Source organism: Phaenicophaeus curvirostris, chromosome 7 (assembly GCF_032191515.1).
Source record: "Phaenicophaeus curvirostris isolate KB17595 chromosome 7, BPBGC_Pcur_1.0, whole genome shotgun sequence".
Lineage (NCBI taxonomy): Eukaryota > Metazoa > Chordata > Aves > Cuculiformes > Cuculidae > Phaenicophaeus > Phaenicophaeus curvirostris.
Window position 1 is genome coordinate 4387018 of NC_091398.1, and position 26509 is coordinate 4413526.

At 44.0% G+C, this 26509-nt stretch overlaps 1 protein-coding gene across 1 annotated transcript; it reads right to left on the minus strand.

The window, feature by feature from the left end:
- Window positions 1-5833: 5833 nt before the first annotated feature.
- COPS8 (COP9 signalosome subunit 8) lies at window positions 5834-17891 on the minus strand. The gene is made up of 8 exons (XM_069860487.1): window positions 17729-17891; window positions 14065-14135; window positions 12538-12586; window positions 11330-11462; window positions 10256-10363; window positions 9725-9787; window positions 8543-8584; window positions 5834-7254 (listed from the first exon to the last, which is right to left on the minus strand). The coding sequence occupies exons 1-8, from the start codon at window positions 17804-17806 to the stop codon at window positions 7175-7177; spliced, it is 624 nt and encodes a 207-aa protein (XP_069716588.1). The 5' UTR covers window positions 17807-17891; the 3' UTR covers window positions 5834-7174.
- Between the last annotated feature and the right edge of the window lie 8618 nt (window positions 17892-26509).

Below are 26509 nucleotides of genomic sequence, written 5' to 3' on the forward strand. Positions count from 1 at the left end.
TATCACTACAAGCCTTTGTAAACAGCCCCTCCACAGCTTTCTTGTAGTCCCTTCAGGTACTGGAAGGTCACTACAAGGTCTCCTCAGAGCCTTCTCTTATCCAGGCTGAACAATCTCAACTCTCAGCCTGTCTTTGTCTGGGAGGTGCTCCAGCCCTCTGATCATCTTTCTGGCCTCCTCTGGACCTGTTCCAACAGCTCCATCTCCTTCTTACGTTGAGGATTCCAGAACTGGACACAATACCCCAGGTGAGGTCTCACAAGAGAGGAATAGAGGGGCAGAATCACCTCCCTTGACCTGCTGGCCACGCTGCTTTTGATGCAGCCACGGCACGGTTGGCCACCTGGGCTGCAAGCGCACACTGCTGGCTCATGTCGAGCTTCTCATCAATCAGCAGCCCCAAGTCCTTCTCTGCAGGGCTGCTCTCAGTCACATTACCCCCATCCAACATTCACATGCCAGTCATCTGATGCTGCAGGTGGTGTGATTTGCCTTGTTTTCATTGTAATAATTTTCACATGTAATACTTGCTTCCACCCCAGCATTTCCAGAGGTAGTGCAAACATTACCCATGTCCTTTGTGTGGACGGCGTTAGTCACAAGCAGGTGCTCTTCCACACAACAGGGGAGAAGTCCATCTCCAACTGCTTCCACGCTCCTAAAGTTTAGCACATGCCAGCCTAGAATACCAAATACAGAAGAAGCTGTACAGGATTTAAGTCGGCTAAGTCCCAAGAGCCCAGCTTTGAAAGATCAAGCACTGCTGATGCATCAGATCAAGGCTGAACCCATTGTGATTTGCTAGAGAAAAAGCTTTAAACATTAAATATTTGGGAGTATTTGTATTTATGCAGCTAATAACTGTGTAGAAATATAAAAATCCCCAAAGGTAAGAGCTATTTCCAAATATTAGTTCTTTGAAGGACAGGGTAAGCTGAAGACTCCATTCAGCTTATACCAGCTGCACTCTACTGACAGGCTGACAATGCAGCACACAGGAGCTGGATCTACAGCAAGATGTTTGAACTAAATACAGTTCCCTTTGTTTGCTGTAAGAATACTTTACACAGGGAGACTTTCACTGTGTACACTGCTTCAGTCCCACATGTTTATTCATGAACTTGAAGTCTAAAACCAGGTTCCAATTAACATAGGAAAGCACAGCGTGTCCTCTTCCCATCCTAGGTTCGTAAGACTCAGGACTGCACCCTACTTTGCGACTGAGGCCAAGTGTTCTCAGTGCACCAAGTCTTGTCCCCTCCAATGGATTTTCATCACATATTTTTACACCAATCTCAGTTTTGACAGGCTGTTATAATACAAAGTAAGATAGTAATCATGATCTAGCATTGTTTGTTCTGTCGTTTAACCTAGCATGACAGAAGCCTCCCATAGAAAAAAAATGGGGTTCATACATCTAGAAATCTTCATTCTTCCCAGTCTCATACTTGAATTCAGCTTTTATTCCAACACCCATTTACTGCAATGCTTCAGAATTGACTGTAAGCATCATAGTTACTAATGCTTAACAAGTTCTCTGACTTTTTGTTTACATTAAGTTGTGCCACACAGCTCTAGCATCCCACCTCAAGTTCTTTGCTTGTGAAAGCACTGAAGAATCTAGCATATAATAATCGACTGTTAATCCAGGAAACCAGGAATCTACTTTAATTCCTGTTGTTCAATGCAAGTAGATTTAAAAAAGTAGCAAACCTCCCAAGCTAATTGGTATGATCCGAGAATGTAAAACATTTGTAGGGTCTCTTCCAATCACAAACCAGCAACTTATTTGCCTTTCACTTCTTAGGGACTGTTGGCAGTTGATTGCAAAACCGTATTTTGACAGAACCAAAGGGTTGGGTTTTTTTGGTTCATTATAAAGAAGTATCCACAGCTCACCACACAACTCCAAAACCTCAGAGCACTCAACTGACAAAGCAGCAAGATGGCTAATGACAACCTGCACTATTTCCCAGGGCACCAGCTCCAAAATACATGTGACCCATCAAAACTAAGCAGCATTGCTCAGATTTAAAATAGCTGGTGTCGAAGTACAGTAGGATATTACTTAAATATTCACGTGCTTTAAGGTATCGTGGTAAAACAACCATTTACTTTGTTTCCACTGCTTCTGATAGATAAATAGAACAAATAATAACAACCAGCACTAGGCTTTGATTTTAGCTCCCATAAATAGACTGCAGGAAGCTTGCCGATCATTTACTACATTACAAAACACTTCTAAAGATGATAGATTAGAAGATGAGCATTTAAGAAAATAAATGGAAACAGAGAGGTGACTTCAACTGGGACTTGAAGAAGAAAGCTTCGTCGTGGATCTGCACAATGACTTACAAGCCCTAGATTTCACAAAATTCAGAGTAAAATCTCATGAGCCCTTTCCTCTTACTATTATTTTAGTCATTCTTGGACATCATCAAATACATATCAATAAATACCTTAAAACACTTATTAGTGCTTCAGGATTGCTGCTGTCAATGCAGGAAACCAGGCTCCAGGCTGCAGAATTCCTTGTGGCTCTGAACTAGGAGAGCCAAGGCAGCCAGCCCAGATAGTCCTTCCTAGAAGTAAGAAAACACCAACATGCTGCCTGGATGATGGCCCAGCCAGCTCCAGCAGGGCAGGACAGCAGAACAAACCACCCACCCAAGATATTTTCCCAGATTTCTGCTGCTGTCTTACACAGGGCTTTATTGCACATACACCAGTTACTGGAGTGCAGACTTAATGACAACATTATTAGCTCTGTCCTGAACCCTAACTAACTTGAACAATCAACATGCAGCCTTCGTTTTGGAAGCCCTGCAAGATATTTATGGTGAGAAGAAAGAAGCTAAGGAGATATTCAAAGTACAGTGGTTTATATTTTGTGCCTGTTACTACTGCAGCCAGTCACCTAAACAAACTCAGGCCACCAGGAGAATATTTAGTACCAGGCTGAGCTGATGCCCTTTTCACCCTTAAAAAGAGCTTCTCAAATGCTCAAGACTGGCCAGTTTCAGCACATACTTGTAGAAAAATCTCCACTGGCTTTCAGAATTAATCCAAGCTGTTAAAATAAGGAAGAATGATATCTAAGCAGAGTATTCACATCAAGATTGACCAAAACGCTGCATAATCATAGAATCACGGAATCGTTACCATTAACCTCACGCTGCCAAATCCACCCCTGAACCATGTCCCCAGGTCCCACATCAATATGCCTTTTAATACCTCCAGGGACAGTGACTTCATGACTTTTCCTGGGCAGCCTGGTCCAATGCTTGACAACCCTCCTGCAGTGCCTGGCGAGATGTTTTCCTGCAGATGCATTTTGCTTTCATTTTCTTAAGAGAGTTACTGACAGCCCTGATCGGCTCCTAGAAAACCTGTTAGGCTTTGTTATCAAAGCCTGTGAAAGGTTTCCATGAGGATCTTCAACAGGGAGTTTACTGCTCTGCCTCCATACCCAGGTTCTCCTTTTTTAACCACCTTTGAGCTGAAAGTTTTCACTCAAGAGACTGAAACTGCAGGTAAATAAGCATCACTGACCTATTTATGAGAAGCTAATAAAATCCAAAGAAATCATGTTCATTTACATGTGGGATGCAGATGAAAATGGAAAAGAATAAACTGAAAAGGAATTTTTTTTTTTCAAATCCTTCATGAACCTCTGCTTCCAAATGAATTCTTAATGATTTCTTAACCCAAAGGTCCTCCCACTCCAGCACTGTTCCAGCACTGTGGACGGAAAAGCATTTGGAAGAACTCCAAAACCTACACCAGTTGCTTCAATTAAAAAAGCAAATAGGACCACATAAATACTTCCTCTTCGTCTAGCTGAAAGCCCAGGGTTAAAGCAGACCAGGTAAGCATTCAAATGCTGAAGGATCTCACTTTAGGAAAGAGTACACAACCAAGACAGATTTCTGAACAGGGAAGCACAAAGCTATGACAGGCTTGCCAAAGCACTGGAACTGTAAACTGAAATCCTTTAACATGGATCACATCTAACAAATAGACAAACATTTCCACTAAGCTTTTGTTATTGGCCCCTTTGAGTCTGCAATATTTTAGCACAAGATAAGCCCAAGCCAAAAGAGAAACTTCTCTACAAAGACATCTGATTTTGGCTTTTGTAATGCCATGGGTCACTAAGCTGTTTACACTTTTCCATAGTACCAAAGAGCACTTAACTGAAAACCATGATATGAGTTAGAGCAAGCCTAAAAATAGCTGAGATTGCTCACTGCCTTCAAGAGAATTGAACTCACCTACCTCTTCTATCAGGCTCATCTTACATCTTTGATTGCTAGGTTAACCACAGCTCCAAGGACAGATTTCCTTACACATTTCAGAGACAGATTAAGTCATCTTTACCTAATTAGACAAAAGGTCATACAATAACATCTCTCTCTCTCTCTCTACCTAGTGACTTTCCACTGATATGGAAAAGCTGCATTAGTCATCAGTGATTAAATGCAATTGAGAGTTTCATTAGTGAGCTGCTCTAACTCCAAACTTTCTGATCCAATATTGTTTTAAACAGAAGCACATCATTTCACAGTACTTGGGAGAGGGCCCTCATTCCCATTTGGAGGATCCATGGCACGGTGCAGATCAGGAACCAAATCAATCACTACAATGCTTTACAAAAACTCCAGAAAGAACTACAACAAACTTGCTACTGAATATAAATTTCTGATTTATAGGTACTGTGAACCAGCTGACAGCCTGCTGCAGGGTAAAATCATTCACTAATTTTAAGAACATGTTGGAAAAGTAAAAATTTGACTTTATTAGCTTGATACATGCCAACAAACCCATTAAAGGTCTCATAACAGTTACTAACAACATCCCTCAAAGGCATTTATAGTAAGCTGTATCAGTGGTAGTAAATGAAGACCTATTTCAATGTTTCTTCAAATTAACATCAATAAAGAAACTCGTCTCATTTGCCTTTCCCAGACACGAAGCGCAGCATTCCATTTGCCAGTAATATCCTTACTTCTCCAACATTCAATACTTGTAACTCCTTTACCAAGTCTTAAACTCAGCCTGTTCCCGCTTTAAGCCTAAAAGCAAAAGGACTGGCTAAGGGTAAGCAGCAGGTAGTCAGTTTTTATAGCAGAGGAGACTACCACAAATTGCTGTTATGTTCAACACTGATAAATGTCTTTAGGTTAGCAAGGCAACAAGGCCAAGATTATGAAGTTAATCAAGAAGTGAAAAGCAAGTCTGATTACAAAGGCCAGAAGTATCTCACAATACTGAAATCTCACCTACTCTTCTACTGCCCAAATGTTATCCATGCATGCCCTGCACTAATTTTACAGCAGACCAGAGATTTCAAAATTATGAATTTGTTAGAACTGGCCAGGGAAGAGTCAAACTTGCTATATTTGAAATAGATTTGACACTAGATTTGAGACAGACACAGACCACCAGTGTCCACACTGCTCCTCTCCTATTACAGTTCATTAAGTGCAAGTAATCTTTCACACATTTAACTTCCATTGCTACAAGCAGGCTTGTCCTTGTGTGCTACAAACTGCAGAGCTGCACAATACATACACAGAAGGGGAAATTTTCACTTAGTTCCTCAAGTTCTTCACATCTTTGAATACTTCAAAAGGCATCTGAAGGGTACCCGTGTTTTTTTAATATAAACCATACAACTGCTGTGCACAAAGATCTTCAAAATATGTGTCTAGGCATAGCGTATTGCACTGGTCTTTAATTAGCCCTATCCAAATTAGAGCAGTAAGAACTCATTAAAAAACTCACCAAACCAGAACCGCACTCTAAGGAAAATTAAAACAAGTACACAAGGTCAGTGTAAACATGTTCTTTAATATCACTGAAGATAAATTTAGAAATCCAAGGCTTAGGTGGGTTTCAAATAAATAACCATTTTGAATAAGTGTTTACACATAAAGGGAGCTCTCAAAGCAGCAGTGCACAATTCATAATTCCTCCCTGCTAACACACCCCCTACAAGAGAATGTACAGTAGGTAGTGCACACTGGAGAAAACAATCACAAGGTACGGCACACTTGCCATCTTGGATGAAACCACTGAATAAGATATTGAAAAGGGGAGAGAAGCACCACTATTTTCCCATAGCCTTTATACCAGCATAAGAAGAATATGAAGCCTGGGAATATAAGTCATCTTTATGCTTCTAAAATCCACTCTCAACTCTAAGATTAGCATAGCAGTGCTCTGATATAGAAAATGTATTCCTCAAACTGACATTGCAGTGTAAAATATCATCCAGTTGGTCTTTACTCAGGGATACCTACTCTAATTTTTAAACTCCTCTCCAATAACTGCAGAGGTAATCCAGAAAGCTTAAAGACAGGTAAGAGTTGTCGTTTCTTGTAGATCCTGGTCCAGTGTACTGAAAAGAACCAAGACATGATAGGCCTCGAGAAGGTGAATGGTTACTCAGCAAAATATGGATCCTACATCGCTCAAATAAAACTTTCCAGAAGTAAAAATTCTTCCTTGAAGTGAAGATTTGCCTTTCTCAAACAGCTCGAATTATTCTATAGTAAAAATATGCCTGATGTGAAAATTCTCACATCAAAATAGAAAGATTTACCAATCCAGAAAGACAAAAGATCAGTTATAAATATGCCACAAATACACTTGCAAAAGAGTTGCTGTAAAACGCTCTCTTCTTTAAGTCACTGTTTTATCAAAATATTTTCTCTCTGCAGATACGGATAGGACACTCTTCGCCTCTGTGCTTTAGCTCAACATGCAATTTATCTCTGATAAGCACTACAGTACTCCCCACAGAAGCACATAACCTACTAGCATAAATTCTTCAACACACTTAACCTGTTTCATTGTTCTTTTTTCCTTCTCCGTTTCTAATATACCTGAAAAGAGTTCTGTCTCTCTTTGCTACGCGTCAATAAAAACCCCTTATTATGTAATACTGCTATGTACCTACTGAATAAATATAACAGGATTTAAAGGATTGTTTCGATTGCGAACTTGGCTTTGGCAAAACATGAATTGGGATAACATACACTGTATACTTCACACATTTGAGTAGGGGATGTTGCAATGTTTAAGAGACATGAAATAAAATTAATCTTAGATTTCTAAAACTGTCAGTACACAGGATTCCCAAGTTGTTCTGAATGCAGGAGCAGGGTAATCAGTTCTCAAGGAAAGCAACATAGTCAGTCAGTCTGGCCAACTGCTGCTCATTTGGAATTGGTGGAACCGGCGCAGGTTCTACAAAGACAAAACAAAAGTGCCATTAATGAAATTAAGAAAGCAAATCCATCCGCAATACCATTCATCACAACAGTAAGGAAAAAAAATCAAACGTATCAGACTGTTAGAGGGACATAATCGTCACAGTATCTCTACCTGTGCAGCTTTAGCTGGCATTACTTTTCTGTTAACTGCAACTTTAAGTAGTCCAGGAGTCTCTAGCAGCAAAGATAACTCTAACAAGTTCCAGTTGACAGCAGCCTCCAAATTTCTTTTGCATATACTGGAGTCTGAATAATGAAGATAGTACTTCCCCTTGACAAAAATGCTCCTGGAGCTCTGCAGTTGTTCCTTTCTTTACAAGCTGCCATACTGAATATACCAAACAAATTGCTGGGTTATCTCACTAACAAAGCACTAAGCACAGGCTGCAGAGGACTGCAGTGCACATGCAGATCCTTACATAAATGCCAGCTAACCTGAGATTACAGTTTAACAATAGGTTGGAACGAGTGACTAAAACCAAGGAGATAAGACAGGAATTAAAAAAACAGAAGTAAAAGACAGCAGGAAAACAGGCATTTACTCTTCCTGAAGAGTTGACAGACTAGTGTTCAAGATACAGTTAAAGTAGACATTGTGCTTAGCACTAAAGTATTTGACAGAGGTGGCTGACAATCATAAGAACGTTTTCAAAAAGCAAGACCCCCATTCTTGAAATTGGCTTGGAATTAAACCTGTAAGTTTGGGACACTTTGCAACTGTGTCAGACACAGCAAGTCACCCAACCACGTGCAGTCACTACCTTGTGAAAAAAAGAGTGAGTAAAGAATCAGCATGACATAACACAGCACAGCTCAATCTATAGCTGAGCTCTGAGGAAAGCCAGAAGATTGCCTTCTTCTAAAGGGATGACAGCACAAGTCCCCCATCAGACAAAAGCAACAAAACCCACTCAAGAGTTGCTTTGTGAAAAAATTGCCTGTAAGTCAGAAGTTTTCAACAAAACCATTTTCATTTTACAGGGGTTGCCTACCCTTGCTTTGGAATCTGCTCCCAACTTCAGTTTCAGAAGTGGGTATCCCAGGGACTCCTTAAAATGTCAGGGGAAGAAGAGGGAGAAACATGTTTACGTAGCACCTGACTGGGGCTAGGACTGGGGTTTTTTTTGAGAGAAAAGTGACAACATTCATTTGCCCTGGACCCAATCCCCTATTTTGTGGTGCTGGTAGAATTTGGTTTAAATTAATCATACAAGCTTTAGAAACATACAAGTGTTAATAAATTACATATAAACAGAAAGTACCTGATGAAGGAATAAATCTGTTAAAGGAAGCTTCCAGCACACCTGAAGAAAAACGCAATAGAAGTCAGCCCAGTGGAACAATTTTAAACAGTTCTACACATCAAGCCAAAACTGGTTAAAAGGTAATTAAAACAAAGCTTATTTACCATGCTTACTTCGTAGCTAAAAAGCATAATACCCATGGCCTAGCTAGTTAGACATGCAGCTTCAAAACAAATGACAAGGTCCAGCCCCTTTCATTTGTCTCGAAACCAGCTCTCCCTCACTTTTGGAAGAGAACCACATGTAACTAACCCTCACTGCTTTTAAGTGCTGAATATTTTGCAACCAGTTCATGAAAAAAATGATCACACGTAAAAGTTCAAGACTCTGGCTTGTTACATTCCCCAAGGGATAACTTTCAACACCTTGCCTGGCACATGTTTATTATAATGATCTGGGCTCTTAACATCTGAAAATTCTGTGCCTACAAAAATATATTTTTTTCTTAGCCCAAGAGATGTTGCCCTTTTAGAGATACGATGATCCGGCTCCTTCCAGAGCTGCACCATGCAGTTTAAGAGTAGTCATTTCATCTCTGCCTTCATAGCTTAACATTTATTTTTGTCTCAGCCAGCCATAAATCCAAGCCTTTTGGTAGGCTAAGCTTTGCAGAACAGATATACTGCTAACATCACGACACTGAAGAAAAGATCCAGTAGAATGAATTCGCTTTTTAAAAGGAAGTTACAACAGCTTTAGCTCCTCAGAACAAAGACCCACTAGATTTATGCTCACAGAAGTTCTGCTTCTCCCGAGAAAAAAAAACCCTCACATTTATAATGGTATATTTTTACTCATCTTTATTAGATTAAGACATGTCATTTGAGGTCATCCAACTTATGTTCCACTGAGTTAGAGCCAGAGGCAGAGGAGGAACAGGAGAAACCATAGCATACTCTGTCTGCTTTTGTTTAAAAAGTTAATTTGAGGAAGCAGTTTAATCCAAACTAATCATAACTCCAAATCAAACCCACTAATTTGTACTTCCAACATTTTATAAACATTCCATGTTTTAGAGAAGCATAAACACCCCCTAAAAAAAAACACCTAAAAAATACTGTGCAAAATTTTAATTAAAAACTAGCACCTAATTACTAGAAAATGTTAAACAATGTCTAGTGAAATAACAGCTCCACCTACCTGGCTTTTTAGGCATTACCATACGAGTTGAGAAGTCTGCTTGCCAGCCCTGTTCTAATACAGCTGGAAAAGGCATTTTTACATTTGTGAGAACAAATATATGATTGCTAGAAATGCAGAACAAAGATGCATATTAAAACCAGCAGAAAAGCATCTCAGAGCACTACCTATACACCACAACTCTATGGCACGTTTCTTGTAAGCATTTGGACATTTAGTTTGACAAATAAGCTCATGAAAGTAATAACACCACACAAAACTAAGTTAACCCACCACCTTCAGTCTTCCCTCATTGCTGAATTGCTTTAAGACTTCAACATATAGAAGGGGAGGATAAACATTGGCAACTAGTGGCAAATAATAAAATCAAACATTTATCCAGAATCAAAACATTTATCTCTATATGGTGCCCTGTCACTTCTCTTTATCACAGACTCAGAATCTGTACACATGTTTCTATTTACCATCAGTCACAGCCTTCTGATCTCAATCATCTGTAGAAGACCTATTCAGAGAATAAATGCAAAGTACCTTTCACAGCTTCTTCTACAGGAAGCCCGACAAAGGCTGCAAAATCATCTGCAACTATTGAGGTATATGCCTGAGAAACCAGTGCAAAGGCTCGTCTCCTAGTTGCATCTAAGAAGAAATAAATGGTGTAAACAGACAGTAGATTAATTGCTGCAACCAGGAAACCAGAGATATTATTTTCCCAATTCAAACATGTTCAGAATAATCACTACTGGCCTTAAAACTAGCACTTTGGAAGTTCCCCCTCCCTTCCCACAATTCACTGAAGTACTACTGTCAGCAAGAGTTGACTCTAAGCCAGGACAGAACACCTTTGAGACCACATTCATCTTCCAAACATAGTTTGTGGCACCCTGGGTACTACCACCAGCATGTAGAACAGTTTAGGAAACTCTGCTTCCAATGGCATTCTCCATTAGCAATATAGTTGTGTGTCAAAAAAATGAAACAAAGCAATTAGTCAAAATATTCATGCCTTGTTAACAACATCTGCTTTGATACCAAGGCACCCGCAAAACAATCGTTTCTAAAGCTACAGAGAACATTACCGCAAAATACCTCAGAAAGCTTTTTAGCAGTCTGTACTGCCCTCTAGTAGTCAGAGTTTGCCTGTTACTGTTGCATAGTCTAACTAAAACATTTGTCAAAAGTAACATTTAAAAGACAAATCCTTTCATAAGTATTACAAGATTCTGGAATACCACGCCAAGTTCCCTAGATTACTGGTTGAAAGCCTGATAAAAACTACATAACTAATGCTCTGTCTCACTCTATAGAACCAAATACATGGTGTAAGTACATTCTTCCATGTTGGAATTCCAAAAACACACACAATCCTCATTAATAAAAACATTTCAGTTTGTTTCTACAAGTTTTTGTAATGAGCTTTTTATTTACACCTGAAAACTATATTCCTTTAAGTTAACCTACAAAAACTTGGCAATCTTCCTGACCACACTTTTTTTCCACAATAAAAAGTAGTCACTTGTCTACTTGGCTCTTTGTGTTTGAGCACACAGAAATAATTTAAGGCAGCATATAATTCCATGCTACCTACAGGAGTTCAGTTTGTACCTCTAAGTGCTTCCATGATTGGTTGAATCGTCTCGGACCACTGATGCGCACTGATTTTTGTATAGATTCCTGGAAAGTCTCTCTGCCAGATTCTTTTTCCTACCGACCAAATTGCACCTAGTTCAGCATTTGCCTGTTGGGAAAATAAAAACCCACCAGTTAATTCAGAATTGTGTACTACCTGCAATGACCACTCTGTATAAATTGATTTCCACTCCCCTCCCTTTCCCATTGCATGTATAGGTCACAATGCCTGTAATGAACAAACAAGCATTAGGAAATTCACAGAATATTGCTGTGCAACAAATACAGCAGCTTTTAGAGAAAGGCCAAGTGAAATTTGCTCCAGGTGAAGTAACTATTGTTTTCTTGAAAAACTACTAGCACTACCCTGAGGAGATTATTCCAGTGTTAACCGTTTTCATCATGAGAACAGTTAAACATTGGAATAATTTCCCCAGGGAAGTGGTAGATTCCTCTACACTTAGAGACTTCAAAGGCTTAGCTTGACAGGGTGCTGCGCTGTCTCTTATAAACTATATATCACCTAAAAGGGTGGACCAGAAGATCCTTGAGGTCCCTTCCACCCTGGCATTCTATGACTCCATGAAAATTATTTCGTAACTGAGAGGTCCCATCTAAACCACAAGGTTCCTTAATGCAAGACTACAGAACGCTTTTTCCTTGTACAACACATGATGTTAAATTGAAAACCTAACAACAGTAAAATCTAGAAGCACTTCTGGCATTATACTTACCTAAATACTCCAAAGGCATCTTTGATCCAAATGTCATGAAAAACAAACTGCCTTCAGAAAATTAATCAGTTTGGAAGTGTCTTATCTGTAGTCACTTTTCACTGCACAAGTTATTCTGCATCCTCACATAGAATGCAGCCCCATCCCAAAATCAGATCCATCTCTTTCCTCCAGCTGACTACCCTTTACCATGAGGCTTTCTACTGAAGAGCCCACAGACTGACTGAGTCCTATTGCACCAGATGTTTTGTGAAGGAAAAGAAGTAACAGATAAGCAACTAGGAGATGTGAAAGATCAATGTGCCATCTGCTGGAGAACCAGCTCACAGCACAGAACTGAGCTCAAGGCTGCTCATCAAACAGAATCCTTGCGGGGAAAAAAAAAAGTCATTATTTGCAAGCACACACAAAACTGTTTTAGTATCAAATGGTGTTTTACAAAGTACTTACAGATTTGATAGCAGGAGGGATTCTTTTCCAAAGATACCGTGCGTTATTCCTAAAAAAAAATCAAGTACTTCTGAGTAACTGACTGTTTGCAATAAGAGACACTAAAAGGTTTGTTCAGATGCTATAATTAACAATCTCAGTGCTTTATAATATTCCTTATCTGTCTAGTAAAGTAGAAAAAAAGTTACTTTCAGGCAGACAGCATGACTGCCATAATAAAACAAATGGTTCATTAACTGCCTCATTTAACACTAGTTTAGAAAAGGTTTTAATTTTCTACAGGGTTTCACAGGTGTTAGTTTTGCAGTTTCACTTTTGGAATAGCTGCACCTTTGATGAAGACACGAACCAGCAGTAACCCCTCATGAAGTCAGCAGTCACTTAGACCAGTGGTCTCTAAGCTTTAATCATGCACTTCTAGCAGAAATGTATTTGAGCCCCCAAGTACATGCACGTGTATTTATAAATCACGGAATGGTTTAGGTTGGAAGGGACCTTAAAGATCACCCAGTTCCAACCCCGCTGCCATGCGCAGGGACACCTCCCACTGAATCAGGCCACTCAGTCTCATCCAACCTGGTCTTGCACACCTCCGGGGATAGGGTAGCCATGACTTTTTTGGGCAACCTGGGCCAGTGCCTTTACTTACAAAGCTCAGTTTGTTTATATAGTTTGTATAAAGATGAAAAAACACCATTTAAAGACACTTTCAATTTACTTAACAATAGTACAAAAATACTTTATGTGCCCACACACACTTTGCATACCAAAGATTTAGACTGTTTTGTGCATGTTCTTCCCACTCCAGCTTTCCCACATACATTGGGGAGATTTGGACATAGAAAAGTACTTAGTCATTGATCTCTAGAGCACAGAAGTCAAACTGGTCAAAAAATCTCAGAAAGACTTAAAATACAAAATAGAGAAAGACTCATAGCTTTTCATTAAAGCACAATTCTATAACTCCAGCGTTGTTTTTTCTGCCTCAATAAATAATTAAAAATGTCCAATAAATACCTAAACACAGTTGATCAAGTTCACACAGGGAGATAGTTAACAATCCACCAGACCAAATTCAAAGGATCACTGCTTCAGGCACAGTTAGCTCCTTCAAGCCAACAGTATCCGTCACTTCTAACACGGGCAGTTTGGAGTTATCCTACTGCAATTAGACACCACGAGGAGCATGCAGTCTTATTCAAAACAAATGCAGCTCTGAAAACGTACAAATCAAAATGATGAGATGTTCCACGCTTTCCAAAGGAGCCAATTTCACTATTTCAGGAATTTTCTTCATAAAGTCAATCTGTTCTCCTAATAGTTCGAAAGGGTGAGCAAAAGCAAATGAGAGAAAAATTTTCCTGACAGAGTAAGGACTGCAAAAGACTTAATTCCCTGAATTTATTTTAAAAACCCACATGCATTTTGTGAGTCATACAAGCAATTACTAACATTCTGGCACCTACAGCTCAAGCCAATAGTGACAAATCCAGGGTCTGAAATGAAAGATTGACAGAAGCAACTTACATGTCATTATGCAGCAGGTATAAAGCTAGAAGTTGGCCATAAACAAGAGGTGTTGCGATTCCTCCAGGGGCCTAAAAAGCAAGTAAAAATAAATCAGTTAGATATTTCGGAGCAAGGTATCTTACAAAGCCCACATTCCAAGACAGCTGATGCTTTTCACATCACATAATAGATCTGGATGAGTTGTCAGAATTGCAGTGTTACTCTAATACAGGCATGTCATACAATCAAGAGTTACTGTGCACTCACCAGAAGTTTTACTTGGAAAATTCAGTTTGTTTTGCTGCATGAATAAAGGTTACATCTTTCATTACTATAATGTTCTAGCTCATGCTAGTGAAAGTGGTAACCACCTCACTTCACAGTTCCTCACAAACACATGCTTTTAGGCCCTCACAGTTTCATCTAACTGGAGCAGAACTTCAATTCAGGGCTCTCCACTAGAGTAAAATTTCTTTGCCCACTTCAACTGGCCTTTTCAAAAATCTGAACTAAGCTTCAACGCTTCAGCAGACCTCACAGATCATACAAGTAAAAAGGGAAAAAGGGAATTATGATAAAGTTATAAAATTGTCAAAGTCTACAATCATTTAAAAGCTGAAAAGATTCCCAACGAGGTTTTGACAATTTATCAAAGGACAGCACAGCAAGAAGTCAAAGGAAGTCAGTTCTGCAGCTATTTGAATCATAGAATGCCAGGCTGGAAGGAATCTCAAGGATCATCTGTTCCAATCTTTTTAGGTGACAGACAGCCTACATATGGTCTGAAACACAAAGGCTGTCAGCAGATACTACCCTGCCCACAAGGCTCTTGGGTGCACTGAACTCCCTCAGATGGCTGCAGAAGCAAAGCCCCAAGCCTCCATCCCTGCTACTCTTCCCTAAGACGTACCTTAGCAGCAGGTACTATACAGGTGTTCCTTCAAGCCTGTGCTCCTCTAAAGGACGGGAATACACCTTCAAACAAGTACTGAACAGCTCCCAGCAGGAAAGGGCAGCTGCACTTGACTCTCCCACATGGTACAAAAAGCACTCTTCTGCACTGCTATGCACACATGCCCATCACTTGAGGCAGCAGGTAGCTCACATTCTCAGTGCAACCACCTTCCTCCAGCTCCATAACACTCTTCTATAGAACACAGGCCACACCAAGAAGCTGCAGCACCATGCTAAGGACATGAGGGTCACCTGGGCTCAGCACAGAACCAGCGCACAGAAATATCAGCTGAAGCTTGATGCACACCCATAAGTAGGATCCCTTTCCATTTTGGGAATATGTATTTTCAACCACAAAGCTGTGTGATTTGTCAACACCAAAGTTCTGATCACATCTAGACCAACTTACTCCCTTTGGCTGCTAGGGGAGTGAGACTCGGAAATCAGAATCACTATAGAGTGCATGAAAAAGGAAAATTCAAAGTTTTCCTTTCTTTCAAATGGTTACAGCTGGGTGCATGAGCTCACATTTGGACTAGCACTGGAAACGCTGCAAGATAAGAGCGAGTCTGTGGATATCACCCAGGAGGAGCTTTCAGCATTAATATGGTGCTACTTAGATTTACCATAGGCTAGAGTCTGGCACATTGACAGTGCAGGCCATCAGATTGAAAATTCATGAAGCAATAGAATTTAAGATGCCACAGAGGAAGCTTTCAGGATGAGCCCCTGTAACAGCAGCACCATTGATTTAAGAGAAATTTGATGGCCCATCCCCATCCCAACACCTTCTTTCTCTCAAACATGGCAGACACAAACGAACTACTCCCTCACACACCCTCCTCCAGAAAGACCCTAACATTTATACTAAAACAACCTTGTTTATTTAATAGAATGGTTTGTGTTAGAAGGGACCTTAAAGATCATCCAGCTGGAATACTCATCCCACGGGCAGGGACACCTCCCACTGGACCAGGCTGCTCAAAGCCTCACCCAACCTGGCCTTGAACACCTCCAGGACGGGACAGCCACTTCTCTGGGCAACCAGGGCCCGGGCCCCACCACTTGCACAGGAAAACATTTTTTCTTAACATCTCATCTAAATCTCTCCACTTCCAGCTCAAAGCTACTACTCTTCTTCCCATCATTACACCCCCGATCCAGCTTTCCTGTAGGCCCCCTTTAAGGACTGGAAGCTGCTCTAAGGTCTCTCTGGAGCTTTCTCTTCTCCAGGCTGAACAACCCCAACCTTCTCAGCCTGTCCTCACACGGGAGGTGCCACAGCTGTCAGATCATCCTAATGACCTCATCTAACAGCTCCATGTCCTTCCTGCGCTGAGGACTCCAGGACTGAATGCAGAGCTCCAGGTGAGGTCTCATGAGAGCAGAGTAGAGGAGCAGAATCCTCTCCTACACCCTGCTGGTCTTTATGTTTTCGATGCAGCCCAGGACACGTTTGTCTTTCTGGGCTGCAGGTACATGTTGCTGGCTCACGTTAAGCTTCTCACCCTTAAACGTCCCCAAGTCCTTCTCTTCAGGGCTGCTCTCAATCCATTCTCTGCCCAGCCTGTATTTGTGCTTGGGACTGTGCCAACCCAGGCGGCACGACCTTGCACTTGGCTTTGTTGAATTTCCTGAGATTCACACAGACCTCTCCAGCCTGTCAAGGTCCCGCTAGATGGCTTATCTGCAGCTTCCCAAGTTCCTGCAGGGCGTTTTGGCCGTCTTTTGCCCAGGTAGTAAGTTCAAACACTGAACCCTCACCAGCCTTCACAAACCCACACAGAGGCCAGGAATGCCGTTTCTCACAGGATCAGCTCAGGTTCCCAACACAGCGCTTTGAGGCATTTAACGAAGCTCATCGCCACTGCTGTCTCCATCCCCTGTCCCCAGAAATGCTGTGCCCAATCCTACCCTTGCTTGGGATCGGCACTGAGCCTCAGAGCCTTACAGAGGGCACGGAGCCTCAGACATGCCCCTGCTGATACTGAAAATGCCTACAAATAAACTCTCTAAGGCTTGTTTTTGAGTTTTAGAAAGCAAAGCTCCTTTATCATGCCTGGGCAATACAAGGGAGTGATCTGCATCAATTGTGTGTAGCAAGACAAGAGCTGCTACAGAATGTATTTTCCACTTACATGCGTATATACAAACTTCCCCAGAAATCTTCTGCATATTCTATTGCTTTCCAAGGACTAATTTTAATGTCATTATGAACTTCACCGCAGCCAAAACTCTTGCTAATTTGGAGCTTTGGAGCCACCTCTACCTGATTTTACATCTGAAAGAGGGAAACACTGCAAACAGAGTGAATTGGAGAAGAAAAGACAGCTGTTCAGCACAGATCAGACCGAACACAACACGTTATCATAGAATCACCAGGTTGGAAGAGACCCACTGGATCATCGAGTCCAACCATTCCCAGCAATCTCTAAACCATGTCCCTCAGCACCTCATCCACCCGCACCTTAAACACCTCCAGGGAAGGCGAGTCAACCACCTCCCTGGGCAGCCTGTTCCAGCGCCCAATGAGCCTTTCTGTGAAGAATGCACAGGAAAACAGTGCTTGAAATAAAACCATGCTACCGGAGGAACAATCTGTCTAACGCCCAAGAAAATACCATTACTTAGATGAAACTTAACCCTACTTCAGCTTAAATCAGAAAATTCCCACTTTTTGCGCCTGTAATTCCTTCCTGTACCACCGCTCCGCCCCGCCCCGCGGTACCTCCAGCTCCTGGGTCTCGCACTGCTCCAGGAGCTTCTTGAAGCTGAAGGAGTTCTCTGCCATGACCGCCACGGGCATCTTCCCCTCAGGGCGCCCGGCCGCCGCCAGCCACAACCGCCGCCCCTCAGGAGGCGGTCCCGCCGCTCGCCGCCACTTCCGGCCCCGCCGGCACGCACTTCCGTCTGCGTCGCGCTAGTCGCTCTAGCCCCGCGACTCTATGCTCTGGAGGGCTGCGGGGAGGGCGTCAGGGCGCCGTGCGGGTGGGCGTGGCCACGGAGCAGATGGGGGCGTGGCCAAGGCGGGGGCGTGGCCACAGCGAGGGGCTGGGAGGGTTGGGGTTGTTCAGCCTGGAGAAGAGAAGGCTCCAAGGAGACCTTGGAGCGACCTTCCAGCACCTGAATGGGCTGCAAGAAAGCTGGGGAGGGACTTTTTATGAAGGCTTGGAGTGATAGGATGAGGGGGAATGGCTTTAAACTGGAGAGGGGCAGATTTAAACTGGCCTTTAGGAGGAATTTCTTCATGATGAGAGCGATGAGGCCCTGGTTGCCCAGGGAATTTGTGGCTGCCCCATCCCTGGAGGCGTTCAAGGCCAGGTTGGATGGGGCTTGGAGCCCCTGATCCATTAGGAGGTGTCCCTGCCCATGGCAGGGGCTTGGAACTGGATGGGCTTTAAGGTCCCTTCCAACCCAAACCATTCCACAATTCAATGTTTTTCCTACATCTTTTGTTATGTGTTACATACTCACTACAATACAGCATCTATAGATGTATGTTGAGGCTCTGGAGCGAGTCCAGAGAAGAGCAACAAAGCTGGTGAGGGGGCTGGAGAGCGGGTCTTATGAGGAGCGGCTGAGAGAGCTGGGGGTGTTTAGCCTGGAGAAGAGGAGGCTGAGGGGAGACCTCATTGCTCTCTACAACTACCTGAAAGGAGGTTGTGGAGAGGAGGGAGCTGGCCTCTTCTCCCAAGTGACAGGGGACAGGATGAGAGGGAATGGCCTCAAGCTCTACCAGGGGAGGTTTAGGCTGGACATTAGGAAAAAATTCTTCACAGAAAGGGTCATTGGGCACTGTCAGAGGCTGCCCAGGGAGGGGGTTGATTCACCTTCCCTGGAGGTGTTTAAGGGACGGGTGGACGAGGTGCTAAGGGGCATGGGTTAGTGTTTGATGGGAATGGTTGGACATGATGATCCGGTGGGTCTCTTCCAACCTTGTTATTCTATGAGTTTATGATTCTATGTATATCATAAAATAGCACTTATGCCTGAAGAGCACACTGTATGCTAAAATAACCACATATATGCTGTTTTATAGGTCAGAACACCCCCCAGCCAAGGCCTTTCTGTGGCTCTGCTTCCCACCCTCAGCGAGGTTCCATTCTGGGGGAAATGCCAGGAACCCCCATCTCTGCCTGCTTTGCCCCAGAATCAGCTTAAGAGCTCTCGTTATGACTTTATGGGTTTTTTTTTCATTTATTTATGCCTGTAGGATGGGACTCAAATACATTTGTGGCACGGAGAGCAGCCCTGGTTTGAGGTATGCTGTGTTCAGATTGAAGGAAAATGGTAGGATTATCAACAGATCTTTGCCATTACTGGGGCCACAGCTGAAAACTTTATTTTTTTAAGGCAGAATCAACCCCAGGGCCTTGTTTTCTGCAAACCCTTGCTTTTCCATGCAATTAATTTGCTTTCCACCGTCATCTGCAAGCCCATATCCCTTGAACAAAGCCTCATCCCAGCACTCTCCCACCTTCTTCCATCTCCAGCATTGCACCAAATACCATCCCCAGACCCTTTTACTGATCATATTTGTCTGGGGGCTCCTCTATCCCTTTGCAAGGGTTTTCTCCTCTTCCAGCTGTGCTCAGGAGCTGCATCACATCGATACACAATTAAGGTGCCCTGGTAACAAGCCTGACCTGGCAGAGACAGGGCAGTCTGATGGGATTCCCCATGCTTTTGGGTTGAAAATAAATGAAAGAATAGGGATGCTCAGCGAAGGAAAAGCTGGTATAAAGCCTGACTCCTTTGCCAGGGCATCTCTATGCTCTGGGAAAGGTCTTCACTACGGAAAAATACAAATAAAACTATCTGTTTGTGTTCACTTTGGGGTTCGCCCAGAGGAGAACATCTTGGCAGAGGGCTCCAGGCGATGGCACTGCTGCTCCGCCAGCTCAGGCACTGCTTTTCCCAGCAAATAGCTCCGAATCCAGCTCCCATCCCTCCGGCTGCATCGATCCCACAGGCTCTTTGTTGTCCTCAGCTCCGTGCTGGCATCGCTTTGACATCTGGACATCTAAGAGGAATGCTCTCCTCACCTTTTGCTCCCGTTCCCAATCATCTCATGCTTTTCGGGAGGCGAGGCAGGGAGCAAAGAGGGCTGCAGCTTGTGATGGTGCCAGTGGGAGACCTTGCTTTAACACCACTGGGGTTGGGGTCAGACAATCCTGGATTTTCACTGTGCAGTGTGTTGGCTTAAGAAGGCTTCATCTCATGGTGGGGAATCATGGGGTTGGAATCCTCCATCCCAGTGCCTGGTGGGAAGGCGCAAGCTGGTCCCTGGCATCATTTTCCATCATTTTCCATAATTTTCCATCATTTTCCATCGTTGGCTGTGCAGAACCACAGCTTCTGTGCACGCACCTTCTCTCTGGAGGGCAATAATTTAATTTTGGGGGGGAAAAACAAAACAAAACAAAAAAAAAAACCCCAAACCCAGTAAAAATTGAGCAAATGCGAAATTCCCACGAGAGGGCAGTAGCTACAAGAGAAACTGCCTAAAAAGTCCAAGGAAACTGAAGCAGAGGCCGTGGATGCTGCCAAACTTCCCCCTGTCCCTTCCATGTGAGAAACTATTTCCATTTTGGGACAGTTAGGCTTTTCTAATATTTTTATTTGCGGGATTTCATTAGGCTTTAGGGACAGCAAAGGAAGTGTTGCTTTCCAGTTTGGTTAGCTGAGCCTCCCAAAGCCCCCAGAACCTCTCTGGAAGCAAGGCTTTGGCAAGAGGATAGCTGGAAACCCTGTTTCCTTTCTCCTTTTATTCTTCCCTCTATCCCTCTTTCTTTACCTTGGGATACCCCCAGGATACTCTCCCTGGGTGCTGTACTCTCCGTACTCAATGCTCGACTGGGATGATGCAGCAAGGCAAGACACACTTGAGCCACTGAGGTGGATGCAGTTCTCCATGGAGTCTCCTCCCAAGCCAAAAAAATCCCACGACTGCTAGAAACTTGCTCTGTGCCACCAGCTTCAGTGCCCTGTGCTGGCTTATTGTGGTATTTTATTTCCTCCATGCAAACCCTGTAGTTGCAAGAGCTGGGGATGCTGCCAGGGCAGCTCAGTGGGGCTTCTCTGGAAGTGGAGAAGAAACCAAACGTCATGGCTGGGAAACCAAGCCTTTGAGCGCGATGCTTTAACAGCCTCTCTCGCTTTCCTGTCTTGAGCAAGAGCGATTTCCACACCTTCACCAATAAAACAGGCAGAGGCTTGTTGCAGAGGGTTTTAACTGGTGTCTCGGTGGTGAACTAGGAGATGCTGTCTGCCAGGGATGTCCAAACAGCCCAAATATTTGCTTTGGGAGGGGCTGGAGCTGTCGAGTAGAAGAGCATCCCTCACGTGTATAAGGTGAAGTGGCAAATGAGAATCTGGGAGATGTCACCCAGGGGTTGGTTTCAGCATTAGGAGCTGATTTCATTAGGACAAATATCGCCATGGAGGTTTGCGTTTTAGTCATGGGTCAAGAAAAAACAACTTCCAACAAAACCAGCCTTTTGCAAAGGAATGAAACTCCTAGGTACCTGGGCAAACTGTGGCTGCTTGCTCCTACAGAGACAAGCTCCCCATCCCATCCCAAAGACAACACGGAGCTGCTCCATCCCTCCATTCCACAGATACAGGCTGGGCAGAGAATGGATGGAGAGCAGCCCTGAAGAGAAGGAATTGGCATGCTGGTGGACGAGAAGATCAACACGAGCTGGTGATGTGTGCCTGTAGCCCAGAAAGCCAACCATGTCCTGGGCTGCATCCAAAGCACTGGAGCAAGCAGGGCATCATACTGTCCTGAGATCTCACCTGGAGTCCTGCATTCAATTGTGGATTCCTCAGCACAGGAAAGACATGGATCTCTTAGAGTGGGTCCAGAGGAGGCCAAGAAGATGATCTGAGGGCTGGAGAAGCTCCTGTATGAGGCCAGGCTGAGAGAATTAGGGTTGTTCAGCCTGGAGAAGAGAAGGCTCCGGGCAGACTTTATAGCAGCCTTCCAGTACTGGAATGGATTACAGGAAAGCTGTGGATGGGCTCTTGATCAGGGAGGAAAGGTTTTAAGCTGAAAGAGGGGAGATTTAGATTAGATATTAGGAATAAATGTTTTCCTGTGAAGGTAGTGAGGCCCTGGCCCAGGTTGCCCAGAGAAGTTGTGGCTGCCCCATCCCTGGAGATGTTCAAGGCCAGGCTGGATGAGGCTTTGAGCAACCAGCTCCAGTGGGAGGTGTCTTGACCCATGGCAAGGGGCTGCAACTGGATGGGCTTTAAGGTCCCTTTCAACCCAAACCATTCTACGATCTGCTGACCCCTTTGCATGAATTTACAAAGCTCAGAGCACGACAGGCTGCAGGACCAGAAAGCATACATCAAAACGCTCCACCAGCCCCTGACATCACTGCTTCACCCCCTCCTGGGAAATTTCCCTGCAAATCAGACTGTAGCCCTTCACAAGCAGAAATCATCAAGCCTGGTTGCTCAGGCTGATGTCCCATTCCCCTGCCAGCACCTTTTTTATCCAGTTGAGAATGACTTAAGTGAAAAGTTTCACGAAAAAATGATAAATTCAGCCCAAACCTACCCTTTTGCTTGCACACGCTGCATCCTACTTCTCTCTTTTTCCTCTTTTCCAAAGCTGTTTAAAGCAGTGATAACATTTTCAGGGATGGAATGTGCTAGAAGTGAATACACTTTTTTTTTTTTTTTTGCATCCTTTAGGCTTTTCACGTCATCAAGATAAAACACAACAGACTTGAGGTATTTTTATGATTATTATAAATGTGAGAGGTTCAGATGCTGCTCCTGGGGTTATCCAGAGCTGGGTGTGTAATGAGCTTGGCCCCTCGGTGGTGGCATCATCCAGCACCTCCAGACAGTGACTGAGACTGGCCAAGCTGGCATTCCAGGAAATCATTAGGTCTTTGCTGTTGTTTGGGAGCTTCCCTTCACTCCATGCCAGAGGAAGAGGCCAGACTCAGAAAACAGCTGTGCACATTGGAAAATCTATCCTGTTGGCAAAGCCAACCATGTTAAATTAATGGGAAAACTCCTTGACTTGAAAGCATCCTTATTTTTCTTCGTCCCATGGGCTTTAAACATACTTTGAGATGTGGCCACCAGCTGTTGCAGAAGTGTAAAGTAAATTTAATATGATTTTTTATTCAGCTCGTGGTGACAACAGCATGAAAATCTCAGCAACTTGTTTATGCCTTGTATGGATTTTAATGCGCCGACGGAAGTGGATTCCAGTCCTGCCGTCCCAACGAGCCACTGTCTGCTATCAAAGTAGATTTCAAAGCAATACCAAGGCATTTCCAAGCAAGATTAGCAGAGCTGGCGTGACAGGGCTTTATTTTCCCAGTTGTTTCCATGTTCTGCCTGTGATCTGGAGGTGCCCTCTGGAAAGATGATTACAAGCGGTTTCCCTTTCTCATCTGCTTCACAAGCTTTGCAGGGGAACAAAAGAATCATGATGGGGAAAATAAGATGTAATGCAGTGATATGGAACAATAGGAGAGTTAATTTAATGAGAATGTTAAAGAAAATGGTGGTAAAGGGTCAAGTTGAAACATTCCACACCCTTTCCCTGTCCCCTCAGGACCCTGAGTTATATGAGCCCTGCGTGATGTGAGCAGAGGCTGTGTCTAAATACATTATTTCCTTCCATGACATCAAAGCTCATTTTACACCAGCCATCAAAGGAGGGTCACGCCTCATTTTTAGGAGCTTTGCCCAGTAGAAAGGAAACAGTGAACGACTGATGGGAAATCATCATTCCTTTTTCCCAAACAATTTCTGGTTTATGGTTTCATTTTGACAGGGGCGTTGGTTTCAACTCCAATAAACAAGAAGTTCTTTAGAGAATTACTCTTTTTCTTGCCTCCCCCCTCCCTGTTTTATCAACTCCAACCTGAGGTCTCAGTTATATGGGTGTTTATTACAGCATGGTGGTATGATTAAAGGAAAACCCCTAAATCGGGGAGACTGGAAAGCTTGGAGTCATAGGAAACCTCAGAGACCATGGAAAAATGACCATTGTGGTGGGAACTGCTGAGAGTCGCCCACCCAACTCTCCCTGCCTATCAGACTGTGTCCTTCTGCTGAAGTGCTGAGATTTGGGGGCCTCTTTCTCCCTACCCTGAACACCTCCATCCATCTCATCTTGTTTTTTCCCAGGAATTAGCAAGAGCAATGGCTTCTGCCAGCAGCTCTGGAGGCAAAGATTGCCCTTTCTTAACCTGCCAAGGAGAAAAGAGACCCTATGTGTATTTAACCTAAACTTTGTTTTTATTACTTTCTAGGCATGTCTATGCATGTTCCTGTTTTTCCTTTGTTCTGTGGGATCCTCAGCCAAGTTTCTGTCCCCTCCCTGGCTCCTGGGCCAGCGGTTCTTGTTCTCTGCATATTTTAATCCTCTATGGCAAAGACCTTTGCTAGTTCTGAGCAACATTACAGCTCTTCTCCTCCCCGCATCTCCTACCACACTTCTCTCTCGCTTGGAAATCCCCGAGATCCTCCAAATTTGAGGGTGTTAATGAGGGGGATCCCCAGTCCTGTGTAGAGTGTTGGGGGGGGGGCGGATAATAGAATCATTAGGATGGAAAAGACCTTTGAGATCATCAACTCGAACTGTACCTGTCCGCTACTAAATCGTATCTCCAAGCACTTTGTTTACCCACCTTTTAAACACCTTCAGGGATGGGGACTCCACCACCTCTCTGGGCAGCCTCTGCCAGTGCTTGATGACCCTTGCTGTGAAGAAATCCTTCCTAATGTCCAGTCTAAACTTCCCCTGGTGAAGCTTGAGGCCATTTCCTCTTGTCCTCTCACCTGTCACTTGGGAGAAGAAACCAACTCCTACCTCTCTACAACCTCCTTTCAGGTAGTTGGAGAGAGCAATGAGGTCTCCCTTCAGCCTCCTTTTCTCCAGGCTAAATAACCCCAGGTCCCACAGCCGCTCCTCCTAAGAGCTGTGCTCCCATCTCTTCATTGCCTTTGTTGCTCGTCTCTGAACACGCTCCTGGACCTCAATGTCTTTCTTAAAGTGAGGGGCCCAAAACTGTACACAGGATTCAAAGTGCAGCCTCAGCAGTGCTGAGTACAAGGGCAGAATCACTTCCCTGGTCCTGCTGGCCACGCTGGGTCTGATACAAGCTGGATCAAGCATCCAGCATGGGACAGTTTGGGGGTTTGAGTGTGAGGACCCAAGGTCAAGCACGAGGTGTTTGGAGGGTGGAGTGGGCGGTCTCTGGTCTAATATGGGGCATTTGGGGGATGAAGCAAGGCTGCCCCTGGTACAACATGGGATGTTTGGAGGTATGAATTAGCAGGGGTGTCCCTGGTGCAGTAGGAGCGTTTGAGAGATGGAGTGGAGGTCCCTGGTCCAACCAGAGCATTTGATGGATGCAGAAGCCCACGAGCAGGCTGCAACCTTTCTCCTCCTGATGCCCTTATTAGCAAGATGGAGCTCATGAAGCACCTCAGGGGTCCTGCTTATACTGTCATCCCAGGGGCTTCCTTGGGGCATCTTGGCTTCCCTTGGCCTCCCACCTCATGCTGGGGTCACCCAGGGGTGCATCTCTGCCCCAAGCTGCCTCGTGGTATCAGCCACCTGCAAGGTGGGATGATCCTCCCATGCTAGGGAGTGAGATGCTCATGCAGAAACCTCCCTGCCCAGCTCAGCATCCCCCCACCTAAACAGAAGCATGATGCATTGCCGTGTCTCTCAGGGCATGCTTTTAAATCTGTTAATCTCCTGTAATTGCACGCGTGTTAAAAAACACCTGTTCCCCTGCAAAGCCACCGGGATACCAGGCAAGGGTATGAACGAATGTAATAAAAGATGCAATTAGAAAGGCGGGCTTTGATCTCCAGGAGGTAAAGGAGTTCAGGCAGCTGTGCTGAAACCTCTCCCGCGGTCACTCTTCTACTTCGGTAACATCCTAACAAAGAAGATCTTGTGTCTGTGATGGCTCATTACGGCCCTTCGTCCCAGCCCGCGGCCACCTGTCCCTCCCTGCCGCCAAAGCACGCTGCCTTCAGGGTCCTTTCCACATCGCTCTTAGCCGAGGGGCACGAATTGGATTTCACGGCCCCGACGCTTGCTGAAAGCTGCCGGGCTTTGCTCTTGATTACTCAAAGCCTGCACTGCAATGGGTCCTTTGTTCCTGCAGCCCTCCCTGCCAACAGCTGGGCTCTCCATCCAGCTGTGCTGGGATGCAGGCGAAGGAGCAAGGAGGCAGCCAGGATGTGGGTCACTGCACGAGACCCCCTGTGAGCGTCTCCAAGGGATCCCAAGGGAGGGATGCTGCCCGTTTCTGCATGGGGAGAAGACCCCTTGCTCCCTCTGATTCACATCCCATGCAAGGATGCTGTTGGCTAAGGGTCTGGCCCAGAGGAGATGGAGAAGTAAAGCTTTTTCTGGTGAGATGCCTTTCTGAAACTAGAAGAGTCTGAGACTGTGTTGCTTGTTTTTGTTTTGATTTCCAAGGATCAGATCAAATCTACATCCTATTAGCAG